Consider the following 16970-nt stretch of genomic DNA (forward strand, 5'->3'; position numbering starts at 1 on the left):
TCTATCCAGAGTTTCCACGTTACCTAAATTTTTCTACGGCCTGAAGGAACGACACCTGTAACAATTCCTGGTCCTAAAGGACATCTCTTTTTCGTCAAGATTTGGTTTTCTTAAACTTTTCTATATTCTGGACCGGGCAAAAGAACGAACTACTTCAGCTTTTCTTATGTCGACCCGACCAGAAAGTTATCTGCTTCAGAACGGTGGACAGCGCTAAATTTCGTTCGCTGGCTCTTTCCAGCTAGAGTTTCGAAGTCCTCTCTCTCGTTACCTAAAGGCGTCTTATTTTTCTTTTTTTTTTTTTTTTTTTTTTTTTTTGCTTTTAGAGGACACATACCATTTTTGTATAATCCGCAATAAATGTGAAAGATGCATTTCGTGTTAACCTCGTCTGCCTAACCATTTGTACGTCTGTCTGGCCAGTATCCTTTCCTGGGTGCCCGCACCTCTAAACATGTTTTGGCCAACATCCGTAAAACTTAGCAGCTCACCACTACTCTTGCCCCCCACCCCCCGACAAATATTCTGCTGGCGCCCTCGTAACCTTTTCCTCGCCATTCCTTGGTTTAGTTTGCATTACGTTTGGTGAATTATTCGTGCATTCTCACTTATAAGATCTTGCAGTTTATTGTTGGATCCAATATGGTCAGAGCTGAACTGTTATGCCAAAAGAAGGTCACCGTGATCCACAGTTGATGCTACAGTAATTTATTTTACCTTAGGCACAAGGTCACTATGTCACACAACACTGAGTGTACAGTCACGTGGCTCTATCATATTGATTTTTCACTTCAATGACATGCCATTGTAACCTATATGTCATGTATTCTAGACTCGGAGCTATACTTTTAGGCCAGGAAGGAATATCAACGGTTGGGTTATGTACCTTTGTGTACATATGTATGGTATGTATGACTCCGTTATTCCAGAAGCACGTTACACAGAACCGTATTTCATGTTTAAACCCACAAAATTGCTGGAAATATTTGTTGACATTTCCATATAAAATGTCTCTTTAACTGAGAAGCTATGATATCAGTAGCGTTTCATGATTTTGATGGGAATCGAACCCGTGACCTCCCGCAGCTGAGGCGGACGCTCTAACCACTAGGCCACCAGAGCGATCCCTTCTAAATTGAAACACTTCAAACGTGTTACAATCATGGAATGTTACAGGTGAGCCAAATTGTTTTCTGGCATTTCTTGGTTTTCCTTTTCACTTTGCCTTTTAAAGAATACAACATCATTATGACACGTAGACAAGAAATGTCAAACAGACCTTCTTTTGGTGTCATATACCTGACAAAGACTCTGAACCCTAATAAAGTCTCTACTTTCCGACAGTCCATTATTGATAACTCTATGCCAGTAGCCAAGTAAAGGTCGGCTCTATAATCTTATTACCTAAATTTTGCTCGATTTTAATGAGCAATAGCCGTTGAAAGATTGAAATTAACAATTCGCTAAATCGATACTCCTAGATGACTTCTTATAATTACATTTTCTTCAACACTTTTACTTCTTCCCAGGGTTTTCCAGGGTTCTTCCTCCACCAATTATACTGGCCGCCATGTATAGCCTATCCTGTGCTGAAAAATGGCGTTAAACCCTACAACAACAACTTTAAACGCGACCATCCCTCCCCGTTTGAATATTACTGCGCATAATTTTATTCGTTTATAATAAACCCTTCTCTTACTTTTTAAAAACTATGATGTAATGAAAGTCGTTTTTATGGTCTCACGGTTATGCTTCTCTTTGCTATGGGCAGAAGAACATTACTGAAAGATTTGTACCAAAAACAGCTGGAACTACAAAAACATGACACGTGGCCAGTAAGAGTATAGTTTATTTTAGAGCAGACGACTTACCTAATTTGCATATCCTCTCTCCTGTGACTGGGTCACAAGTGTAGTGCCCTGTTTCGTCGTCGGTTGGTTTACAGTAAACGGAACAGTCAGAGCCAAAGAAGTTTGTATCACAAAATACCTTCAACTTCATGTCAAATCTGGTAAAGTAGAAATTGAAACATTTATAAATTAAATATATTGCGTTCACTGGAGGTCCAGCTATTTATTTATACACGTTTTCAATCAATACTTTTCTTGATTACATACCCATTTAATCTCACATAGCTGATATGGCAAGCGATACAAACTCTGTAATTCCGTATCGCACACCCAGCCCGGAACTACTTTTACAACGTGAAATATTCAATTTTTTATTTTTGGACAAATGCATACACATGTGAAAACCGGTGAAAAGAGCAACATGTATCATGTTTTCAACTCTATGGTACATCCCTTTTTGAATTACAGAACAGTGGTAGATGCAAAAGTAAGTTTTTACTTACCATTACCTCGATTCAACTTTAAGAATCCTGTTCCATGCAAGAATTAGACATTGTCTTCTTCACTGCACATACATTGTATACATGCGACTCTATTTTCAAAATAGGTAAACTATGCAGCACACACGTCAACGCCGAAATATGATTGGCTCAAAAGGTTATACTTATTATCACATGAGCTCGGACTTGTCTCAGAGTAAAAACTCGCGAAATTCGCATGTTTCGAAGCCCGTAACTTCAGTTTCGTACAACGCAGAAAAGTCAATAATGACTTGATGAATAGAAAAACATCTCAGGAGTAAAACAAGCCATATAGCATGGTCGTGTGCTTTTAAAATCGGAAATAGCAGAAGGAAATCGAGGGTCATGGGTGGAACGAAGTATTTGGAAGTTCGGTACCTTCTCTCTTATATATTATGATAGAGAGGGTCCTATGTCAGAATGGGCCATGGGGATAATCTTAGGTATCTTTATCACTCTGTATGATTTTTGTTTCCTTCAGATTATTGTTTTTTTTTATTTTTCTCAACATCAAGCTCGCGTCGAGCACCTGTGGTTTTGCTTATAGTTCAAATTTAGAAGAATTAATCTTGTTACAATGTTGTTGAGACTTTTCAGCACTGGGACACATAAAGGGAACTGTATGTTTACATGTTAAAGTATTGTGACTGTTCAAATAGGGAATAAAGAAAAGAAAACAGAACAATATTGTTTGGAATATTCTTGTTCAAATATATCCAAATGAATATTAAAATTCTAATCCGCATGTTATAAAGAATTTCCGATTTCTTAAAAATATATACTTAAATTATCACTTTAAGTTTAATGCATCAAAAATTTCTTGTATTAAATAAAATAAAAAATAGAGTTTGAATGTTCTGTAATTTCATGAGCTTCCTGCTTAAAATTGAATGTATTTAATTACTGTTAGTCTGTGAAATTTGCCCTGAAATTTAATTGGTAATAGTATGTCTACTCAGTATGTAGAGTGTAAGAAAAAGGGTCACTTAATGGCCCAAAACCTATGAACCACTTCAGAAGTAGGGATAGAATCCACTTGCATGCGACAGCAGATTAAATCTAATTATATGTCCTATGCAACATTTTTTTTTTTAATTCAAAGCTAAAGAGTAAATCTATATCTGCAATGCAGACAGACCCATGACGCAACTGCACAGTGTATACATAGGCCTAGCTCCGGTTACATATATGAGGGTTGTACAATTTCATTAATAAAATGCCAAATGCCTACAAAAATTTAAATTATACATTTAAAAAATTCAAAAGATTGTGTGAACAAAAAGGGAATATTTAATAAATGTAAAACCCCATAAGTGATTTGTTCCGAGTCGGGAGAAGGAACGCATTTGATACGGCGAAGGAAAATATATTTCGTCCTGACTGTCTCGACATTCCTACGCGATATCAAACTCGTTATTTCTGCCAACAACAATACTAATAATAATAATAATAATAATAAGAAGAAGAAGAAGAAGAAGAAGAAGAAAGCGTACTGAATATCATCGTAATTAAAAGTTTGCGCTAAATATATTTAGTAATGCCAAGGGCTGGCCAACTGAACTTATTTCCTGAATTTCCTTATATGTGGTGGCAAATGCGCATATTCGGTAGCGGCGAGCTATTTTACCAGTATATCGGTATATTGTGATAAAGATCCGACATGCACCTAAACCGTGGTAGATTGCCACTGAACCGGTTTATACGGTGTTACAATAAATTGCATTCAATCAACCTTTTAATTCAGCTTTCGTTTGTTTCGTCTCAGTGTTTTGTCTCTTTCAATCTTCTTTGTTCCAATCTCCACCCCAATCCTTCTGAAAGATGCATCTCCAAGAAAATGGTTGAACTGCAAGTTATACCCCACCAGTTGAATAGCAACGACCCAAACTGGCGGACGTGGAACCTTCCGTCTTGCATAAGCTGGTGCCGTATATAAAGGCAGAATAACTTGTCTGTCAACATCTTTTGCTGAAATTCTCCAAGAAAGATGGAAAATTCATCGATAACCTTGCCATATTCGGGGAACATTATGGGGAGTGTGCGATGACGAACTTGACTGCTCTCGTTAGCCGATATTATGCCGTCCGAGCCGCCACACGGACAGAGTTGAGAAGATAACAATTAGGTCTAAAGAGGAGTCTGTCTCATGTAAACGAAATGAAAGTTATATGAAACTTTTACTTTTTGTTCGCTCTTTAATATAGCTGTATGTTATTTGTATTCAGGTCCACGATTATTGCTTAGATAGCTATGTACTATTTGTATTCACGTCCACGATTATCGCTTAGATAGCTATGTGCTATTTGTATTCACGTCCACGATTATCGCTTGGATAGCTATGTGCTATAGCACATAGCTATCCAAGCGATAATCGTGGACGTGAATACAAATAGCTATTTGTATTCACGTTCACGATTATCGCTTGGATAGCTATGTGCTATTTGTATTCACGTCCACGATTATCGCTTAGCTAGATTTTAGTGATTATTTGTTGATTATTGGAGGTCAGTGTTGGGAAGATATTTCTCAACCAGGGTAATTAACCAATTACTAAGAGCAGACGTAATCAATGTACAGTGTTCACGAGAATTTACGGTAGCATGGTTTAGCTTTGTAAACTAGGGCCTCCATAATTTTTAACAAAAGACATTTTCGGGAAATAAGAATAATTATTTGTATTAGGTGTTTGGGCGGTTTTTGTAATGCATGATATGAAGTTCCGATATACAGCTTCGAGCGGTGTACATAAGGGTCATACAAGATGTCGTTGTTAGCTGATTAGAGGCAACTTATTTGTGTTGTTTGCGCATTTAAGAACCCTTGTGTTTACAACGACCGTTGTTTTGAGGTCCTTGGAAATGGGAATACATCGACCTCAAGACAGACGCGAGCGTTGTTTGATTGGCTCGGTATTGACACCCTTACTTGTTATAATATCTTTTTACACTGTCTTCGTATTTTCCTAATAAACTGCACTACATATGACAATGCAATAGTAACATATCGCAGTATGAAAATGTGCGTGATAACCAATTTAATTATTGGGAAAATTAAATAAATTCATTTTCCAAAATCAACGTTTCTGTCTTGCTTGAAACAGTGATGTTCGTGCACACACACACACACACACACACACACACACACACACACACACAGAGTCTTTGGCGTCTTTATAGTCTCTGATTTAAAAGTAAGATTAACCTTTCTATTCATGAAATGGTACAGACCAAGACTAACTATTTAACGAAGGCAATCAGGATTCGAGGAGGTAGGAGGATTACATGACTGTTTTTGATGAGGTTGGAGACCAATAAGATTGCAGTCGGGGCCAACGCCTCAGTGGGCGAAGTGAGAACCGATATATCTGTGCGACATAACAGAAGGGGTGAGTACAAAGGGGGGCTTCATACTATAAATTAACCTTTGTACCAACGTAAAACAAAATATTGACGCAATGGTGAATAGCTGAATCATTGCGACCTCAAAAACACTCACCGTGACCTAGACCCAGTCAACACCAGGTTCTCAATCGGCGCGTCGACTTCTTTGCGTAAGTCACGTGTTCTGTATTGATACTCAAAATGGTCGACGAAATCATACGTATTCTCGTCGTCTAAATCTTTCACATCAACCTTCAACTTCACAAAGCCCTACAAAAATGAAAGCATACATAAAATGTATATTGATCTTTACTGTTTGTAACGTGAGCAAAAAGTGTTTGCCCTGTCTGTAAGTCTGCTATGTTTAATATAGACTTCAGGCATGTCAGTATCATCATCTGTGGAAAGCCTATTGGTTACATGTATACCTGTCATCATCAGATATCAATTACAGTCCACGTGTACAATTGTGTCTTACCACTGGCTTTTTTTACACGAATAAGCTTTGACAAAGATGCATTTGCATAACTATTAAGTCTATATGGTCGTGGCAAATTATATATACAAGTGTATTGTTTTTCTGAAAAGCATATAAATTGTATATTAAATTAAATTTACTGTGATACAAAACCTAGTACCCTTCTGTGACCCTAGGATGCACATCCCTATCCAGGAATTTATGAAGTTCCTCCCCACTGACCCAACTCGATCTCCTGGGTCATATATGCCCCAAACTAGTTTCTCGAAATAAAAGAACGTAACAAAGCGTACTCTAATTTCTAAATGTGTATCCCATGCCTTACTGGTGATTATACAGGTGAAAGTAAAAACAAAACAAGACACCACACCCACTCACCGGAAAAAAATCCCCCACCCCCACCCCCACCCCCCGTGTTCACAATTTTAAAAAAAGCCATTACTAACTATGCAAATGCATAGAAGTGTGTTTATATATGATGTACTGTGAAAAGCTAAGAAGCCGAGTAAAAGACAACCGTAACAACAGCCTCCTAATTTCAACAATGTCCTGCACCTAACATTAAGTATATATCAATATTGTATATATTTATGTAGGTACTGAATTATGAATCTATCTAATTTGTTGTTTGCTTTGTAATAAATCAAGTGGTTTGGTGTTTAGTAAGTAATCTACACATTCATAGCTATATCTATCCACTGATTTATACATACATACATACATACATACATACATACATACATACATACATACATACATACATACATGCATGCATGCATGCATGCATGCATGCATACATACATACATATATATATACATACAAGTATGCATGCATGCATACATACATATAAACATGCATGCATGCATACATACATACATACATACATAAGATGCGTGACAAAACGTCGTTATTATATAATATGTAACGTTGACTGGAGACACATGTCAATTTTTCATGTTTAAATCCCTTACAGGCCACTGATGGAATGGAAACTTGAGTGGGTTGTCCATTTTCCCTACTTTGCCGTCAAAATGTATCTCATTTCCTCCAATACTACCTGTCTCCTCCCGTCCGAATTCACAAGCGTTCATATCACTAGATCTGAAAGAAGGAAATGAAAGCGTACGTATGGTCTTTAGCGTCACAAGAACCATATCTACATAATTTACAATTTTGATGGCCAATATGTTCTCTCTGATAGCAGAGCAAAACTCACTTTGCATTGCTACATTTTCGGTTATATTTTTTGTTCGTTGGTGGGGTTATTCTGGCTGTTAAAATTATTAATATAAAAAATTGTTCAATAAACTAATGGAAGTAACAAAGTAAATCTAGCACACAAAATTATCGCTGAACTCTCCGAGAATTTGTTGTGGTGAAGATGTACTGATTTTACCCCATCTTCTTTTGTTTCTTTAAACTTTTGTGTCCTGCGTTTGTTTTTTGACATATCATTTTCAAATTTAAGTTATTCATTTAGTGATTAGTTATTTTTGTTCAGTTTAAGCATATTTCATTATCTATCTATCTATCTATCTATCTATCGAGAGAGAGAGAGAGAGAGAGAGAGAGAGAGAGAGAGAGAGAGAGAGAGGGAAGGAGGGAGGGAGAGAGAGAGAGCCACGTTGGCTCAGTATTAATGTGATGGACTCGTGATCAGATGGATGCGAGTTCGATTCCCAACAATGCATCAGTCCAGTTCAGCTACGTGGTGAATACCAAGTTGGGCAAGGCGCTTGCCTCGGTAAGGTATGACCGTCCATACTTTGTTGTGTCATAAAAGAATCAACCAAATTATTTAAGTAAAGCAGTTGTTTTTGGGAAACAAGTAATGCAACTTTGGTACTGCCATTTCTTTATACTTTGTTTTCATTATCTATCTATCTATCTATGAGAGAGAGAGAGAAAGAGAGAAGAATAAATGCATAATCATTATGCAAATGAAACAAACAAATAGTTTTCATAGCAGTCCGTTATTACATTCTGAGATTCGACTTGTTTCTTTGATGAAATTATGTACATTAATGAAACAGTTTGCAATTCAAAATCAAATCATATAGTAAATATGGAAAAACATAATGCAATAATTCATAAGTTTCAGGTGTGTGTAATTGATTGAGATTCAACATTAATCTTCTACGATGTGCCGCATGAAAGTTGAAGTCTAGGAAAGAGTGGTATTCAGTTGTTCTCCACAATTACTTAATGGTGGTTGAATTATAGGAAGAACAAACATGTAATGATTACCGCACTAAAGCTGATGATGTTTCTTGTAAGCAGGATACAAAGGTTTCACACACCAGTATTATAATATTGAGGCGTTTCAACTACTGTAACAGCAATGAGGTTTGTTTTCGAGACATGAGGGTATGGGGGTTCATCCTTATATGTTCTGGAAAGCTGTTTCAAAGAGTAAGACACCAATGGTCAAATGACTTTCTTGCTATTTGTAATTTACAATTAGAAATTTTAAAGTTAGATTTTTTTCCCTAGGTTAGAATGGTTTAATTGGGATAAAAAACATCATAGATAATCAGGGTATTGAAAATTCATGATGTCTGTATCTGTCCTACTTCTAGCTATTTCAGTGAAAATGCATGCTGCCTGTATCAGTTGTAATTCTAGCTATTCCAGTCGAAATTCATGCTGCCTATATCTGTTCTACTTCTAGCTATTCCAGTCGAAATTCATGCTGCCTATATCTGTTCTACTTCTAGCTATTCGAGTGAAAATTCATGCTGCATGTATCTGTTCTACCTCTAGCTATTCCAGTGAAAATTCATGCTGCCTGTATCTGTTCTACTTCTAGCTATTCCAGTGAAAATTCATGCTGCATGTATCTGTTCTACTTCTAGCTATTCGAGTGAAAATTCATGCTGCCTGTATCTGTTCTACTTCTAGCTATTCCAGTGAAAATTCATGCTGCCTGTATCTGTTCTACTTCTAGCTATTCAGTAAAAATTTATGCTGCCTGTATCTGTTCTACCTCTAGCTATCCAAGTGAAAATTCATGCTGCCTGTATCTGTTCTACCTCTAGCTATTCCAGTGAAAATTCATGCTGCCTGTATCTGTTCTACCTCTAGCTATTCGAGTGAAAATTCATGCTGCCTGTATCTGTTCTACCTCTAGCTATTCCAGTGAAAATTCATGCTGCATGTATCTGTTCTACTTCTAGCTATTCGAGTGAAAATTCATGCTGCCTGTATCTGTTCTACTTCTAGCTATTCGAGTGAAAATTCATGCTGCCTGTATCTGTTCTACTTCTAGCTATTCCAGTGCAAATTCATGCTGCCTGTATCTGTTCTACTTCTAGCTATTCGAGTGAAAATTCATGCTGCATGTATCTGTTCTACTTCTAGCTATTCAGTGAAAATTCATGCTGCCTGTATCTGTTCTACTTCTAGCTATTCGAGTGAAAATTCATGCTGCCTGTATCTGTTCTACTTCTAGCTATTCCAGTGAAAATTCATGCTGCCTGTATCTGTTCTACTTCTAGCTATTCGAGTGAAAATTCATGCTGCCTACATCTGTTCTACTTCTAGCTATTCGAGTGAAAATTCATGCTGCCTGTATCTGTTCTACTTCTAGCTATTCCAGTGAAAATTCATGCTGCCTACATCTGTTCTACTTCTAGCTATTCGAGTGAAAATTCATGCTGCCTGTATCTGTTCTACCTCTAGCTATTCGAGTGAAAATTCATGCTGCCTGTATCTGTTCTACTTCTAGCTATTCCAGTGAAAATTCGTGCTGCCTGTATCTGTTCTACTTCTAGCTATTCGAGTGAAAATTCGTGCTGCCTGTATCTGTTCTACTTCTAGCTATTCCAGTTAAAATTCATGCTGCCTATATCTGTTCTACTTCTAGCTATTCGAGTGAAAATTCATGCTGCCTGTATCTGTTCTACTTCTAGCTATTCAGTGAAAATTCATGCTGCCTGTATCTGTTCTACTTCTAGCTATTCCAGTTAAAATTCATGCTGCCTGTATCTGTTCTACTTCTAGCTATTCGAGTGAAAATTCATGCTGCATGTATCTGTTCTACTTCTAGCTATTCGAGTGAAAATTCATGCTGCCTGTATCTGTTCTACTTCTAGCTATTCCAGTGAAAATTCATGCTGCCTATATCTGTTCTACTTCTAGCTATTCCAGTGCAAATTCATGCTGCATGTATCTGTTCTACCTCTAGCTATTCGAGTGAAAATTCATGCTGCATGTATCTCTTCTACTTCTAGCTATTCCAGTGAAAATTCATGCTGCATGTATCTCTTCTACTTCTAGCTATTCGAGTGAAAATTCATGCTGCATGTATCTATTCTACTTCTAGCTATTCCAGTGAAAATTCATGCTGCCTGTATCTGTTCTACTTCTAGCTATTCGAGTGAAAATTCATGCTGCCTGTATCTGTTCTACCTCTAGCTATTCGAGTGAAAATTCATGCTGCATGTATCTGTTCTACTTCTAGCTATTCAGTAAAAATTCATGCTGCCTGTATCTGTTCTACTTCTAGCTATTCGAGTGAAAATTCATGCTGCCTGTATCTGTTCTACTTCTAGCTATTCGAGTGAAAATTCATGCTGCCTGTATCTGTTCTACTTCTAGCTATTCGAGTGAAAATTCATGCTGCCTGTATCTGTTCTACTTCTAGCTATTCCAGTGAAAATTCATTCTGCCTGTTGTTACGTTTAAGCTCGTAATAAACGCAACAAGAAAAGAGTGAAGACAAATTTCAATAAATGTCTTTGTCCAAGAATTCTGTATGATCACTCAAATATTCTCCAGGGAAAATAATTAATCTCTTAGAATCCAAATAATTTGAAGAAAAAAATAAAATATATAACTTCAACTGGTCATAGCAGAAACAAACACCTTTCAGTGTCAAATGTAAAATGCCCAACTGGCTCGTTCATTTCAAGAAAACAATTATACAGTCTAAGTAAAACGCAAAATAGATACCCGTATGGAAGTCATGTGATCACTTCCTAGAAACATATATAAGCTCTACGTCACGCAATCCCAGTCAGCCTCGATTTCCCTCTTATCAATCCCACATTACGAATGAATAATAAAAATTTGTGTTTACTTGACTGTCACTCAAGGCCAGGAACTAGATCAGCATAGAGATACAAAGTTCTAATTTTGGGTGTTTACGACCAAACAGTCAGGTCAAACTCATATCTGGAAAATGTCGAATTCCAGTAAACAAAATTACATTACTTTAACATGTAATGAAATTTTTTAATAATTAAACTTACAAACATACAATTAAATTAAATGAAATATAAATGAAATCAAATCTACATAACACTCCCCCCCCCCATAAAGACAAAGAAAGATTTATGTGATATAGCTTTCTTTTTTAGCATAGATTAATTATACATGAGGTTAAAAAGAACTCTCATAAATTGTACAAAGTGTACATGAAATAATATATTTCTATACACGGGAAAGTGCATCTGCTATAATTATTTGTTTCCTTGATGTGCCTGATGTCAATATCATATTCCTGTAACAACAAACTCTACCTTAGTCGTCTTTGATTTTTATTTTTCATCTTGCTGATGAAAGTAAGGGGGTTGTGGTCACTAAACACAATAATTGAAGAAGGAGCTGAACGAATGTAAACTTCGAAATGTTGTAATGCCAATGTCAAAGCTAAACATTCCTTCTCGATTGTTGAATAATTTCTTTGGTGCTTATTTAATTTCTTAGAAAAATAGCACACTGGATGACCAACACCATTTTCGTCTTCTTGAATCAATTCTGCTCCAACCCCAACATCACTTGCATCAACAGACAGTTTAAAAGATTGGCTGAAATTTGGATCTGTGCAGATTTGCTTTTGCAATCTCACAAGCCTTTAAAATCTTATATTTAAAATTGGAAACATAATCGAGAAGATTAATTTCAGTATCTCCATTAGAAGGAAGTTTCTCGTTCAACAACTTCAATGGTCCACGCAGAGTGTGTCCAAAAACCAGTTCAAAGGGATTGAAGCCTAAAGATTCTTGAACTGATTTCCTAACATCAAGCAATACTAAATGAATGCCATCATCCCAATGTTTACACGTATCAAAACAATATAATCAAATCATGTTTTTAAAAGTCTGATGGAATCTTTCTAAAGCCTCTTGGCTCTCAGGGTGATAGAATATTTGAATTACTGAATGCCTAATTCGTACATAACTTGCTGGAAACTTCCAAATATGAAATTTAAGTCTTGATCAGATTGGACAGATTTGGGAAGGCCAAATTGAGTAAAAAAAAACTTTATCAAAGCTTTTACTATTATTTTAGATTTAGTATTCCTCAAGAATTGCCGCACACACAATGCTCAGCAAGTATTGGTTACCTGACTTGGTCTTAGGTAAGGGACCAAAACAATCCACCATAATTCTACTAAATGGTTCGTCAAATGGAGAACAGATGGCAGATGAGCCCTAAGTATTTTCTGATTGGGTTCTCCCACCATTTGACAAGTATGACAAGATTTACAGCATTTACAAACATCACTTTTGATTTTAGCCAATAGAAGCGAGTCAAGATCTTGTGATAAGTCTTATTAATCCCTAAATGACCAGCCAAAGGAGTTTCATGGGCCAGACTAAGTATTCATTGTCTGTAAGATTTTGGAACTACAATTTGATATTCACTGACCACTCATCACCGGCAGGTACCTCGGGAGGTATCCATTTTCTCATAAGAATTCAATTTTTAATGAAATAACAGACATGTACTTCAGTGGGTTCAGTTTCACCAATGGCTCTTTCAAACAAACAGGAGATTTCAGGATCTATTTGCTGTTCGACGACAAGTGATTCTCAGTTCGTTACCCTGATTAGAATAAAGAAAATGAGGCGTTAAAAGAGGATCACTGTGATCAATACCTTTTGATTGATCCAAACAAGGAGTGAAAGCGACCTCATCAAAAGCCTGACTAATACATGTGTCCACTTAAGGAATACTTTCCTGATCAACGGCATTCTCAAGAGCTTTCATTGCCATAGCTCTGGTAACTGCACAAGCTGGGTATAAATCAGGGAATTCATTTTCAATTGGACCGATTTTCTGATCCAAACAAGGCTTGTCAGTTACAAGTGGATCAACCACAACATTGTCTCCAGCTAGGTAGTTATCTAGTAATAAATGAATGCCATCAACGGGTACAACAGACACTGTGCCGACTGTTATGGGTCCTGAGACTAAGTCTGATGACAAATTTACACAATGGAGATGAACATTAACAAAGCCGCACTCTACTCCCTGAATAAGAACACTCTCATTAGAAGAAGATTTGTAAGAAAAGGGCAATGTATCTGGCAATAAAAGACTCTGAGAAGCTCCTATGTCCCTTAAAATTTTAATAGGGATGGGATTGGCCAAATCACCCAAGAATGATATAGAACCCTTCGATATGAATGGTTCATAATTCTCCGTAATAAAATCAGACTGAGGTTTATTAACCCAACGAAAGTGTTGCTTTCAGTACATGACCGAGACCTTGACCCCTTAGAAAGAAGAGCATTTGGAATAGGTCTGTCTTGCTTCTGATTCCTAATTTTCAATTTGTAGCAATCAGAAATAGCGTGTCCTTTCTTCTTGCTATATGTACACATAGGAAGAAACAAGGATCTTTGATCAAGCTTATCTGAAGCTTGATTTCTCCAAGTTTTGCCAGTTTGAGGTTTAGAAGGGCTTGTATTAGGCTGAAATAAATTTCTACCAGAAGATTGTTGAGGGGAAGTCTTATTTACAAAAGAAACTTTATGAGCTAAAGAATACTCATCAGCAGCACGAGCAGCATCTTCCAAGGTTTCAATCTTATGTTCATCAAGATAAATTCACATGTCTGTATGGACATAGTTCTTTAACTCTTCAACTAATATGAGTTGTCTGAGACTTTTGCAATCTTTATCAACCTTTCTAGAAGAGCACCTCCTATCAAATTGTCGTGCTTTTTCCCATGCAAATTCGACATAGGTCTTGTTAGCTTCATTTTTATAGTTTCTGAATTTTTGCCGATAAGCCCCAGGGACTAACCCATAACCCATCAAGATGCAGTCCTTAACAGCATCATGGTTAGCACTCTACTCTAGTGACAGTGAATTGTAAATATCGCTAGCTTTGCTAGTAAGGACACATTGTAGTAATAGAGTCCAGTGCTCTCTTGGCCACTTAAACTCTGAAATTCTTTCAAAACGAAGAAATATTGATCTACTTCTTTTTTTACAGAAAAGGATATACTAACTTGATATTTCTTAAAACATCAAAAGTAGGGGAGGTTTTTTCACTTAGTCAGCTCTAATTCTTTTAACCTAATCTGAAATTCCCATTCTTCCTTCTCTCTTTGCATTTGCATTACTTCCATCTCTTCCTGTAACTGTATCTGTCTTTCTTTCTCTTTCTTCCTTTTGTAACTGTATTTGTGTTTCTCTTTCCTCGCTCTATTTTTTTGCAACTGCACTTCCATCTCTTTCTGAAACTAAATTCGTCTTACTTCCATCTCTCTTTCTATTTGTAACTTTTTTTTATATCTGAAACTGAACCTGTCTTATCTCTAATTTCAAAATTTCCAACCACTCCTAGGTATAATTTAAAAAGAAAATACTCTACTATTGATGATATTGTAGAAAAGCTTGCTGATTCCACTAAAGACTTCAAAATTGTGATATAATAATTCTTGGGAAATAAAAAATTTCAAAAACTAGGAGAATTCAAATTTCAAAAAAATAAAGTTTTCTGAAATATTTAGCCAAAATTCCTGTATCTATGGACGAGGCCTCAATATTCTTTGTTACGTTTAGGCTCTTAATAAACACAACAAGAAAAGAGTGAAGACAACAAGCTTTGTAAAATTTAATAAATAATTTATTTCCCTAGGAAACAAGGTAAAAATGGAAAAATTAATATCCGATTTCAAGAATAAATCCAAACATAATCCAAAAATAATCCAGGAATTAAAAGTTATTAGTCCTAGTAATATAATGTTCTAATGAATTTGAGTTCGAGTCCCGACGAAAACCCAAAAATAGAAGGCGATGACGTATACTGTAGCCAGTATAGTACGGATGTGTCTACAGTTCATTGTTGTACCACGGAAAATAATCCGGTGTTTGAATTCCGAATAAAATTTCAATAAATGTCTTTGTCCAAGAATTCTGTATGAGCACTCAAATATTCTCCAGGGAAAAGAATTACTCTCTTAGAATTCAAATAATTTCAAGAAAAATTAGAATATAATTTCATCTTGTCACAACAGAAAATACACCTTTCAGTGTCAAAGGTAAAATGCTCAACTGGCTGGTTCATTTCAAGAAAATGATTATACAGTCTAAGTAAGACGAAAAATATATTTCCGTATGACGGTCACATGATCACTTTCTAGAAACAGAAGCTCTACATCACATAATCCCAGTCAGCCTCGGTTTCACTCTTATCAATGCCACATTACGAATGAATAATACAAACAAAAAAATGTTGTTTACTTGATTCTCAATCAAGGTCAGGAACTAGGTCAGCATAAAGATACAAAGTTATATTTTTAGGTGTTTACGACCAAACAGTCAGGTCAAACTCATATCTAGAAAATGTCAAATTCCAGTAAACAAAATTACATTATATTAACATGTAATGAAATATAAAAACTTAAAACATACAAACAGACAATTAAAGTAAAACAAATACAAATTAAATCAAATCTACACAACACTGTATTTGTTTTTACTTTTAGTTATTCCAGTGAAAATTCAAACTGCCTATATCTGTTCTACTTCTAGCTATTCGAGTGAAAATTCGTGCTGCCTGTATCTGTTCTACTTCTAGCTATTCCAGTAAAAATTCATGCTGCATGTATCTGTTCTACTTCTAGCTATTCCAGTGAAAATTCATGCTGCATGTATCTGTTCTACTTCTAGCTATTCGAGTGAAAATTCATGCTGCCTGTATCTGTTCTACTTCTAGATATTCCAGTGAAAATTCGTGCTGCATGTATCTGTTCTACTTCTAGCTATTCCAGTGAAAATTCATGCTGCATGTATCTGTTCTACTTCTAGCTATTCGAGTGAAAATTCATGCTGCCTGTATCTGTTCTACTTCTAGATATTCCAGTGAAAATTCGTGCTGCATGTATCTGTTCTACTTCTAGATATTCCAGTGAAAATTCATGCTGCCTGTATCTGTTCTACCTCTAGCTATTCGAGTGAAAATTCATGCTGCATGTATCTGTTCTACTTCTAGCTATTCGAGTGAAAATTCATGCTGCATGTATCTGTTCTACTTCTAGCTATTCGAGTGAAAATTCGTGCTGCCTGTATCTGTTCTACCTCTAGCTATTCAGTGAAAATTCATGCTGCCTGTATCTGTTCTACTTCTAGATATTCGAGTGAAAATTCGTGCTGCATGTATCTGTTCTACTTCTAGCTATTCGAGTGAAAATTCATGCTGCATGTATCTGTTCTACTTCTAGCTATTCGAGTGAAAATTCATACTGCATGTATCTTTTCTATTTCTAGTATTCCAGTGAAAATTCGTGTTGCCTGTATCTGTTCTACTTCTAGCTATTCGAGTGAAAATTCATGCTGCATGTATCTGTTCTACTTCTAGTATTCCAGTGAAAATTCATGCTGCATGTATCTGTTCTACCTCTAGCTATTCGAGTGAAAATTCATGCTGCCTGTATCTGTTCTACTTCTAGCTATTCGAGTGAAAATTCATCCTGCATGTATCTGTTCTACTTCTAGCTAT

The 16970-nt window shown here is 36.2% G+C and overlaps 1 protein-coding gene across 1 annotated transcript in view; it reads right to left on the reverse strand.

Annotated features, from left to right (window-relative positions):
• LOC149785633 (uncharacterized) overlaps positions 1 to 16970 on the reverse strand; it is a 59754-nt gene that overhangs the window by 39227 nt on the left and 3557 nt on the right. The window contains exons 3-5 of the mRNA XM_089979450.1: positions 7202 to 7331; positions 5867 to 6021; positions 1872 to 2008 (exon numbers count right to left, since the gene is read on the reverse strand). Coding sequence (XP_089835576.1) covers positions 1872 to 2008; positions 5867 to 6021; positions 7202 to 7331 — 422 coding nt within the window. The remainder of the gene's footprint in view (positions 1 to 1871; positions 2009 to 5866; positions 6022 to 7201; positions 7332 to 16970) is intronic.

The sequence above is a fragment of the Sinohyriopsis cumingii genome, chromosome 13 (assembly GCF_028554795.1).
Source record: "Sinohyriopsis cumingii isolate HCF-2022 chromosome 13, ASM2855479v2, whole genome shotgun sequence".
Taxonomy (NCBI): domain Eukaryota; kingdom Metazoa; phylum Mollusca; class Bivalvia; order Unionida; family Unionidae; genus Sinohyriopsis; species Sinohyriopsis cumingii.